Below are 11,124 nucleotides of genomic sequence, written 5' to 3' on the forward strand. Positions count from 1 at the left end.
CCTGGACACACGTGTACTAAAAACTGTCTCTTAGAAAATTATTTATTTTTCTGCTGAGTGAACTGACGATTCGAGAGTTAGCTCTTCATTAGAAGAACATCAGCTCAGAAATCTCTCTCTTACCATAGCAATTTATCTTTATCAACTCGTTTAATCCTTTCAGTTGCAAGATCGAAACGTTCATTCTCCTAACTAGTTCCACATATTTCTTTGTTGGGGAGATATGAGAATTTGGTGTGAAGATCAAACCTCTTCGGCTGATATCATGATATTCTTCATTCTCAATACCTGTCCTACTGGGATTTCATTAAAACTGTGAGGAGGATTTGTGCCACTTTTTTGTTCTTACCACATTTTGACGTCATCTGTGATTACTGAACAGATCCAGACGCACGGCAACTTGGAATCTATTTGTTAAGAAGAACGAAAAGTCAGTATATGATAAGCTCAGTAATGCACGCAATTTGATTGGTTCTCACCTATGATCTGTCAGAGGACAGACGCATAGCTGACGTCATCATCAAAAACCTTTAATTTTTAGTTTTTTATTGCATAGAACAAATAGAGTCCATGTTTCCGTGCGTCTATTCACCAATTAGATTACAGAAGACGTCAAACGTCAAAATATGGTCAGAACATCAGTGACACACATGGCTTTTTCTTTCTTTATTTTGAAGTCATCTATGATCTATTACTGAACAGACGAACGGCAACATTGAATCCATTTTTAAAAAGTCGAAAATTAACGTACACTTTATTCAATTCATATCCAATTGACTGTTATAAATACTATTAAAACACAAACGGCGGTTACAAACATTACCAAATTAACGTTTCAATTTCGTATATTCAACATATTAACCATTCGAATGTAAGCTGGTACTGAAACGTTCTACAGCAAAGTTTTGTAACCGCCGTTGGTGTTTTATTAGCCATGGCATACCCTGTATAAATCACCTGCTGTTTACGCAAATTCATTCGTAGTTAATTTTATTGAGCCTCAATATAACCCATCAAGTATTTCCCTTGTCTGTGAGTGCATTTAATTAACAGAAAAACGCTTTAATAAAGTCGCTGAAATAAAGAAGTAAGTGAAATCTGGCAAACATTTCTTCAATTGCCGGCGTCAAAATTGTCTCTGTTCTTGCTAAAAATGTTAAGTCGAGTTCCACTGCAAGTAAGTCCTGTAAAAGCAGCTGAAGCGGGAATTCGGGAAACGTACTCGCATTCAAGTCAGGAAATGCTGGAGCCAGAGGTATTCTTTCCAGTTGCCAAAGACGCGACGTTAGTTCGCGCAGCACAGCTCGCCGTCTTGGAACTACTAAAACAACCAGATGGAACCAGAGATGTAAAGTGGCTGATAAAAGTGTTCAACGGGATCCAGCAACAGTTCAAAAAATCTTTAAGCCAAAGAATCTCTAGTGTTCCAGTAAGCCTTGTGGACAAAGAAGAATAAAACTGAATAAAAGCGACATTAAACATTCACGAACGCTGTCTTTTTCCTTTTCCGATCGTTTCAATAAGCTATCCAAGTATCTTTCAGCTAATAAAACACGTTCGGCGACCGTAATTCGACATCTTCGAATGGCTTCAGATTAGAGAAAGGGCAGATGGCAGCACAGATATGTCTAAAAACTGCTAGGGTATGCCACGGCTCTTTTTAACTCGCGCAATTATCATAAAGCCCACAGAGAAACCCAGAACTCCATCAAAAGCGAAATTTGCGGTTAAAATTCGTCTGTGGGAACATTGTAAACAAATTTTATCCGCGCGTGGATTTTAAGCAAGGGGGTGGGGCTAGTTCCCCTGAATTTTCAACCCATGATGCACAGCAACTTCCGGTAGAAATCAGCAGGTTGTAAGTGCGAACTGAAGTAAGATCAGAAAAACGTTATTTCCACTACTTCCGCTACGATCAATACCTAAAATTTCATATCATTAGGGGGTTCATTGGCTATTATCTTTCTGATTAGTGATGGAGATAGTCGCGGCTACCTACGCACTCCACCAAAACCAACTCATCCATTGATGTATGGCGTGGTATCACCGGTATGTGCACATTGCGGACCTATAAGAATGCGTAGGCAACTCTGTGCCGTACTATATACATGCCGTCATGACAGTGAGTAAAACAAGTTAAGTTTCGTTTCGCTGTGTTGATCCTTCGGATCCTTATTATACAGTGAAAACGAGAAACTTGTTATATACCGCGCAAAGTGTTGTTTGGTAACTTGTCAGAGAGTTTGCAAACACACCTCGTAAGACCACTCCCCTAGCTATTTGTGTCATGAGAAGCAACTCGGTTGGGGTGGCGGGGGACGCGTTCTTTTAAGAGTATAAATTAAACATTCGTAATCGGCTTACCAAAAAAAAAATGGCTGTCAAAATATTTAACTATTATTCCATGAGCGCACGTTGGATATAAGATGGTAAATAGCCAACGAGGCGCGTAGCGCCGAGTTGGCTATAACCAGTCTCAAATCCAACAAGCGCGAATGAATAACTGTTTTATTAAATTCCTTAAACTCCAAAAGTTTAGAAAGTACAAAATACCAGCGAAAAAAGCGAGGAAATCCGAGCAAAATCGAAAAATCTTGATAAGAACTGATGAGATGATGGGTAAGACCTTGTGGTCAGAAAGACGCAGGCTCATCACAAAAACATTTCTTACCTATTCGCGTACTTCTAAACGTCGGAATTGATCCACACTTTCCACAAAAATGTTTTCTGGCTTTCTCCAGAGATAAATTTCGCTTTACGGCGAAAAGAAATTTAAGCTTAGCAACGCTTAGCTCGATCATTTACAATGTAAGGTCAGACTAAGGTACATGAGGTGATAACCGAGATTGAATGAGCCAATCAGAGCACGAGAAGTGCATTAACCGAGGTTGAAAATTTAATAATCAAAGTTAACCTATCCCGGAACAAGCTGGGAAAGAAAGAATTCGCTTTTCATGAACCTTACTGAACTTTAGAAAGTATGATATAATGTGGTTTTCAGGGAATGTTACGGATTAAGCGCAAATGAATTATGGAGTCGAAGCTCCTAAAAGGGAACTCTGGTGCGCAAACAGCTCTACTCGACGCTGAGAAGAAGGCCGTTCATTTGAAATTCCACTCAAACCCTATGTTTTCGAATTTCCGTCAGCAAAAAGCATTTTTCGGTTTCCCAATGTGTCCCCTCAGAAGGGTTTCTACCGTAAACAGCGAGACTAATCTTCCCGTTTGCCACCAACGAGAATCGGCAAACTGAAGGCATGCTAATTATTGTCCTTAACCATGAACTTGTCCTCCTCTTCTAGCTCATGTATCTCATTTTAGAGTTTGGGCAAATTTCATTGTGTCGTTTGCCGGCCATAAACGCGAATGTTTGTTTATGAAGCGGTTGTCTTTAAAATAAGTTAGAGACAAGATTTCTGATTGCAGTTGTGTATGCATGTTTGGGGGGATGCGCCAATCGCATGCGAACAATTCTCTTGCTGAATCTTCGTTCAATTACGACACTGACTTCTTTCTACTTAATACATTGTCAATAAACACCCTTATTGAAGGTGATCCCTGCTTCTGTGAGTTCACAAACTGCCTGAGAGTGTTATAAAGGACATTTTGAGAATCAACAAATCCTTCGGAAACGGACAGTTGGTGAAAGCCGCAGTCCAGGGCCTGAGCCAGGAGGCGACCTTCGTACTCGTCAACTTCCTTGAAGTGTTTCAGGTCGGTCTTGTTTCCAAGAAGAATGAGGCACGCTGGATTGATGTTTTTCGTTTTCAGAAGGTATTGGCAGAGTAGAGAAGCCTCTTCAAACGATGAACGGTCTGTTGTTGAGTAGAGCACGAAGAATAAGTCAGATCCGGTGTGAACGCAATTGTCTATTTTCTCTAGAGAGTTCTGCAAAAGGAAAGATAGCAATTTAGACATCGTTTATCAGGCTATGTGCTTTCGATATCTGTGCTGATTTCCAGCACTGGGCAATTGACTCTCCCTCCCTGTGGGCCCTTTTCTATTATAGTAGGGCTAAAGCTCACATGGTTCATATGGGGTAGAAAACTAGCACTTCACATTACACTTTAATCAGTTAAGTCTGTTGAAATATAAGTGATACACGGCCAGCGTTTGCAAAAACGTAACCTTTCCTTGTACTTGTACATGTTCATTGCCTTGGCTTTAAGATCTTCAGTTCCCACGGCCTGCTCCCATCTGACCTTCTAGCTCAGTCAGTAGAGCAGCGGTGATCTAACCCAAAGGTCGTGGGTTCAATTCCCACCCTGGTCAGAGTTTTTGTCTGTCCTTGTGTGGGCCCATTTCCATTAGTAGGGCTAACGCTCACATGGTTCCTGTGGGGCAGAAAACTAGCACTTCACATTAAACTCTAATTAGTTGTTAAGTCTGTTGAAATATAAGTGCATGCTTCACGGCCAACGTTTGCAAAAACAATTTGCCGAGCGATAATTTTGCTTATACGGCATAATCTGCCCCTTTAAGATACTTGCTGCATGTAGAAGATCGACCACAACTCCAAAAACTCCTTACTCCTGCACTTTGCGAATACTCGGTTTTCTAAAATTCCGCATCATTTTACAAACCTTGAGGGCCGCGAGGAGGGACTTACGCTTCACAGTCTTTCGATCGAGGTGACATGAAAGTCCACCCACGTTTACATTTGATTACAAACGCAGCTGTTTCTCTTCCTTCTTGCGACCGGAGTTAAACTCTCCCCTTACTGGGCTCCGATGGGCTAACAAGCTTTTCCGCCGGTTGAAAGGAAAATATCTCATGCTTACCTTTCCTGCTGTGTCCAGCACGTCAAGTGATAGAAATTGCCCATCCAACTCTACATGATGCCGATAAGTGCATTCTGCGGAAACAGAAGAAAGAAGTATAACTAAAAAGACCAAGAGCCACGGGCTTGGCTTCTGTGTAATTTTACGTTTAAATCAGTCTTCAATATAAAGATTTAGTATGGCGTTTACGCGAAACGGATCTTTAAATTAATTTTGCGCGTGTGTAACCTTTAAAATTACGGTGGTATGTTCAGATAACAATTGAGATGAGTATAGAGAAAAATTGTAATGAATTTAATTTGGGGGGGGGGGGGTGGGGGGATTAAACAGCGTTAATATTTTTTTGAAAACTTCTATCCGCAATTAAAAGAAAGAAGGAAGAAGATCCAGTGCAGACATTCCTCGACATCTCGGAGATCGGGGACAGGCTTTTTTTCTTCATCCAGTCTTTCATTCTTTCACATTTAAAACCTGCTTTTCAGATCTACGAAGATCAGAGCGGTCCAGGTAATCAATTTGGTCCACCGATTGTCGTAGGTGGTCCTGCAATCTACACCAGACATTGCAAATGGCCGAGGGGTCCGTATTCGCGGGGGCTTACCAGCTTCACTAACTGACTAGAGTTTCTATTCGATTGTTTATATGAACTTTACTTGAACTTAATGGAAGTTGTAACCCTTCGTCTTGCTCCATTCAAATATGCCAAGCTCAGGTGTACCTTCGTGATGCACAGTTTACGCTGTGAGGCAATGTTTATCATTGTTGATATAAAAACAGTGAAAAACTCCGCATCTCCTAGACTAAACTACGTCGGCTACTTGGTCGCTTATAGTCGCGAATTTTCCGATTATCTGTTTGTTGCTTTGCAAACAAAACACATTTAGTATTATTGGGGAGAATTGCTGCAACTCCATGCAAAGATTAAATCAAAGACCCATACGAAGAAACACATTAAGAATTTTAATCCAGGAAATCATTAGCAAGTATTTATCTAACGTAGACAATCATCCCTTGACACTAATGCATTGCCATTACGCAAGATTACAAGGTGGTCGGGGACTTACAACAAATTTTAGTTAAAATCACAACTCACCCAATGTTGTGTCGTATTCTCCTATAAAACGTCGGGTTAAGGCACGAACTGTGAAAGCTAAATAAAGAAGACAAAACAAAAGAGACTCCAATGGGCACGCATCTGTTTTTAACTAACCAAGTTTTCTCTTACAAAGAAAGGTTACGTTTTTGCAAACGCTAGCTAATTTCGCCAAATATTTCCCATAAAGCTGCTGTAGCTCCGAAAGTGGAAAATTCAGGAGTGGCCTATGAGATAAGTCATCGTAGAGTATTGTGCCTCTTGGGAACAATCGAGGTGGATTCTTGAATGTAAAGAAAACAAGTGCGTAGTTGACATTTCGTCTACATCAAACGATTAGATTGATGGTAAGCTATTGCAATTTAAGTGAAAAACAATTGAAGACCTCAGAACCGTCCAGAAGGACTCCATTTCAAGATAGTGGACCAAGATTTCGAACTCTCCAGCACATCATTTACCAAATAGTACAAATTGTGTTGTGGTTCACCATAGATAGCGATCTGTAGCTCGACAAGGGAAACTTATATGTTTCATTGTTTTTGTCTTGTGAAAGAATGCGAAGGGAATAAGGTATGAAAAAAAAAAAAAAAAAACAGAAGCAATCAATCATTTTGCTGTAGAACGTAGAATGGTAAAGACCACTATGTGAGGTGACTTTGGGAATTTTTTAGGATAACGGCTTTTCCTTTTTACTTTTCAAGATAAGTAACCCAAAAATCAACGTTATCACTTGTTTTCGCAGTTAAAATCTATTTCGTGACTTTTGCATACGCATCGAAGCGGGAGGCATATACTTATTCATGCGCTAATCGAGACAACACGGCCGGTTCAGCGAAAAAAAAAATCATTAACCAGTGTATTTACGGTTTGAAGAGGAAAAAAAAATGAGATAACGTGTTAATACTTAGATTAATAAAATCTTGAATATTGAAGAGAAAAAATTCTCGTGACAAAAGTCGATGAAATGAAACTATAGAATCAGAAGAGACAACTTAATTTTTGTGCTAGATGTTTCACTGCACACAGTTTTGCCGAAAAGTTTATCCTGGCTGTTCAAAAGAATGTTTGGCGAAATTCTCTTTTCCTAATGTCAGATATTTCTGCCTTTAGTTCTTGGTCATTTGATATCGCCACACGAATACACAATAATATATGGAGCACAAATTGTGCAAATCAGAGTAATGGTACAAAGATCATTCCGAATTTAAGGTGATGTAATTGTTCTTGAAAGAAAGGTCTGTCCAGCTGGTAAACAAGCCATAAGCAACCGAGGGATGGGCTGGATCTTTGACCTCGCCGTTGATGTTTGATGAAAGAAAGTATAATCCCTTCGTAATTTCAGCTGACTTCTTTTATTTATTTTTAATTCAGGCGGTGACAATCTCCGGTCAAATTAGTCGCCCTTCGGCAAAAATTTCTTGTTTACTTCAGGAAATAGCAAAATAGGCAAGTTTTCTCTACTCAGTTGTCGAACAATTACAGTTTTGCTAGTGCGAAGAAACATCTCCACGGGATTTTAGAGACGGAATCGGATACAGTTAAAACTTGTAAAACCTTGACCCATTGTCAACGTCTGGCCAATATACTCAGGCTAACAATCATTCGCTGTATAGGAGGTATACTTCGCCCACTGGTTATTAAGAAACAATAGGGTCTAAAATTTTCAACGTTAAATACCACGAAAAATAGTAATCTCAGTAACCGTTTTTTTCGCAATAATCTAATGAACGTACAGTCACAACGACTTTCAAGGATATTTTCTGCTTCGGTCGTTTCTTTTTAATGTAAATCAACGCAGACCCAATGTGGTCAGAAACACTCAACGTTTTATCCTTCCGTTAAAACAAGATCAACTGGCTTATTACCTTTCTCTTTCTTATTTCAGACTGAGAGAAAGAGTCTGACTGAAGAAAAACAATAATTTATCTAGTACGAAGCTTTTGAATCTACCGCCGAGATTAGTTCACTGAGTTCAATCGCTAGTGCATACCTGACTTCCCAACACCGTCTTTGCCCAACACTGCTATCTGAACATTTTTAACACTCGATGTTGCCCCACTTTTTCTTCTCTTGACCATTGGGCTTTTGATTGGTGGGCGCTCATAAACTGATAACGAGGGGTACGCGGCTTTGTCCTGCAAAACACAACGCAACATTTAATTACTTAGCAAACTTGGTCAACTTAACTCAGAGCGAAGATACCTTAAAAGAACTTAGTGCGACTTTCAGTGATCGGTTTGAGTTCAACCAAAATTCTCGTAAAACGGTTACTTTATAACGCTTACCATTGTTAACCTTGGCAGCCAGACCTGATGCGGAATATTGTGCTTCCAAGAGGACCCGTGGGTCATATAAACTTCTCTTGATGACTTTGTGTATTTGAATATCAAATTATTGTGTACTTATCTCCCATCCTGTTAACTTAGAGATCATGATTTGCGTGACGGAACATATCTTGAAGTGGGAATTTAAATGTCACGTTCGAGTGCATGGTCAATATTGGCATTCAGACGTGCGATCTGCTCAGAAGTCACTACCTTTATTATTTCCCGAAAAACGACAACGGTCTTCATTTCCACTGTGGCATAACGCAGTTACGTAACGATACGAACTCTCCTAACAGACAGGAATTTCACAAATGCTTGTCCAGAGAGGATTTTGTAATTAATTGCACAATAGCATTTCTGAAACTGGAGGAGTTTGTAGCTGAACTGAAGGCTAACATTATTAAAGACTATCGAAGCAGGGTCATGGGTCGTCTGATCTGACAAAAATCAATCATGATCAATGCCAATGATGGCTACTCGATTTAGCACAAAGATTACTGCCGTGAATCCTAATATTGACGCTTAATGGTCACACCTTCATCCTTGCAACAAGGCATCCGGAAACTTCTTTACGTGTTGGAGGGCAAACTTCTTATGCATAGTCATGGTGTTTGATTTCAAATGTAAAATTCTGTTTCAAGGTCACCTTGTCACTTCCATGTTTTTTTTAAACAACAGACTAACTGGCAAAAAATGCGGTTAAGATGGGCTTTTGGATTTAGTTCAAGCGCTTTGTGGTTAACCATAAGTTTCAGCCTCAATTGCCAACATTTCATAAATCTCTTCTTGACACACCAACATATCAGCCTCCCTGTCCCGTTCATAAGCGTTTAGTTTTCAAATAAATTGCACAAAAGGGCGGGGAGTTTTATCACCCTATCTTTAGGCATGGGTTAACTATTTACTTGGGGTGTTGTATTTTGGACCAGACAAGGATTTAGCCTCAGGCACCGGATCGGATCAATAACTAGTGCAACCCCTTTTGGACAATAAGTGCTATTTTACTTGATTTTACTACCCACTCTGATTACTTCCCTACTTCTCAATTTCAGCCACAATGAGCCTTCATCATATCCTATTTCCGATTTCAGCAGTTAACTACACATTCCTAGCTTTCAACATGTCTGACTGACGTGCTGATAAGAAAGTTTAGTTTTAAAACACTGATGGTTTATATTTTTGACCATGTGTATGCGTGCTCCGTATCAGTACAGAGGAAGGGATGCTGACAAATGCCACCTTGTCCAGTACAGTAAGACTGCGAGAAATTTAACTTTCCTTTGCGTTGAAAGTACAGAATGTAACAATATTGACGTTGATATTTAACAGTGAATGTCATTTGAAAAATTTTTGTGATGACCGTTTAGAATTTGGGCGATCATTAATAAATCATGAAACTGGACGAAACATAAACTGCAGACTCTGACCAAACGAAAGCAAAGAAAAGCAAAACAATGGGCGTTGTTGACGTTCAGTTAAAACAAACGCCCTTTCCAGCAGTAATCGGTTGAGGATTGCTAGAATCTTTGCTGTTATTCTTTGGCAGACATACTAATCTAATAATGTCATCATAAGACTGAGACTGTCATCTCCACATACACCACTCAAATAAACGACACGTTTTCTTGCACCGTTTAAGGAATATATTCCTTGATCTTTTCTTCGAAATAAATGTTTATATTTGAGGTGAGGGTTACAGACGAAAGTGACTGAAATGATTCTCACACTTTATCTGGACAATTTAAGCAATTGTATCTAATACACACCTGAAAACTTCCATAGACACCTAATGTGGCTTCAAGTTAAAGCCACTTGAATTCTTCAGGTGTCTATAAGAGAAAATTGCTATAAATTCAGTGTCCAGATAAATGCGAGGGTCATTTCTCACTTTCGGCTTTATTCTTTTACTTGGAAGGAATTACAAGTACAGCAACCGTTCTCTCGGAACACTGCGGAGCCAGTCGTTGGTTCGTGCTCATCTTTTTCACCAAAATAACCTAAAAGAACGTGTTTTCTGTGAGCTCCTCTGGGACTTTTCGGTGAGAACCAAATATAATCTTGGTCATTCTTCTCCTGATAGCAAATAGAACACACTAATTATAAATCGTCGGACTACAAAACAACGCACAACAGTTTATTTCTGTGTCACATTCCGTTGAAATTACATAGCGATCGCTTACAGCTTGTTATGGTAACGCGGGCTCATGGCTAGAGAGAAGCTAAACGAAGCCGAACTCACAAGAGCACTCATGTCCTTTTGCTCTTGGAATAGCAGTGAGAAATACAGAAACCACTTTGAAGCAGGTGAGTTGAAAGGATGATTACTTTGTTTGACAGACTTTTGCTTTTCAATGACGCGTGTATATTCAAGTTTTAGAGAACAGAGCAATTGATTCTCGAAGATCATCGTGTTAAGGATTTTTTCTCCTCGCCCATCTGCGTCAGTTTACTCTTGGTTTGAAGTTAGTTAGTTTATCACACTCGTTGTGTGTAGGTAGAGGTTAACTGTGGGTTTGAATCTTCTTAATATGCTCTGGCAATCTCTTGCTCATTTTTCAAGCAGAGGAAAAAAATGAACTGATCTTGCATGCTGAGTCATTTTTCGGCCATGATGACCACAGGACACCCAATATGAGAGGAAAATATTATTCAATTTTCAATTCATAAAATCAACTATTTTAAGGTGATTTTTAATTCCAAGGAACGTCTGCAATTCCCTCAAATAGCAAAGAAATGATTTAAAGCAAGCAAAGACAAAAATTAAATTTAACCTGTTTAATTAATTTAACCCTTTCATGCCTGAGGGGGCCAATTATCAGTAAAATCGTCTGGTGTTAGACGTAGTAAAATCTGTAAGTGTCACGGTTGAGTGTGAATTAAACCCCCACATGTCCAGAATTGGTGATGGAGCTGCAAGGCCAGA

The 11,124-nt window shown here is 39.5% G+C and overlaps 1 protein-coding gene and 1 pseudogene across 2 annotated transcripts; one reads left to right on the forward strand and one right to left on the reverse strand.

Moving 5' to 3' along the window:
- Positions 1-2,389: 2,389 nt before the first annotated feature.
- LOC138041635 (ras-related and estrogen-regulated growth inhibitor-like) lies at positions 2,390-8,316 on the reverse strand. 2 transcript variants are annotated; one of them, XM_068887390.1, is made up of 5 exons: positions 8,160-8,316; positions 7,865-8,009; positions 5,875-5,931; positions 4,782-4,855; positions 2,390-3,888 (listed from the first exon to the last, which is right to left on the reverse strand). In XM_068887390.1, the coding sequence occupies exons 1-5, from the start codon at positions 8,223-8,225 to the stop codon at positions 3,496-3,498; spliced, it is 735 nt and encodes a 244-aa protein (XP_068743491.1). In that variant the 5' UTR covers positions 8,226-8,316; the 3' UTR covers positions 2,390-3,495. The 2 variants fall into 2 exon arrangements, with proteins under 2 accessions (XP_068743491.1, XP_068743492.1); XM_068887391.1 differs by having other exon boundaries at positions 8,077-8,172.
- Positions 8,317-10,372: 2,056 nt separating this feature from the next.
- LOC138044123 (methionine-R-sulfoxide reductase B1-A-like) overlaps positions 10,373-11,124 on the forward strand; it is an 8,385-nt pseudogene continuing 7,633 nt past the window's right edge.

This window comes from Montipora capricornis, chromosome 3 (genome assembly GCF_036669925.1).
Source record: "Montipora capricornis isolate CH-2021 chromosome 3, ASM3666992v2, whole genome shotgun sequence".
Lineage (NCBI taxonomy): Eukaryota > Metazoa > Cnidaria > Anthozoa > Scleractinia > Acroporidae > Montipora > Montipora capricornis.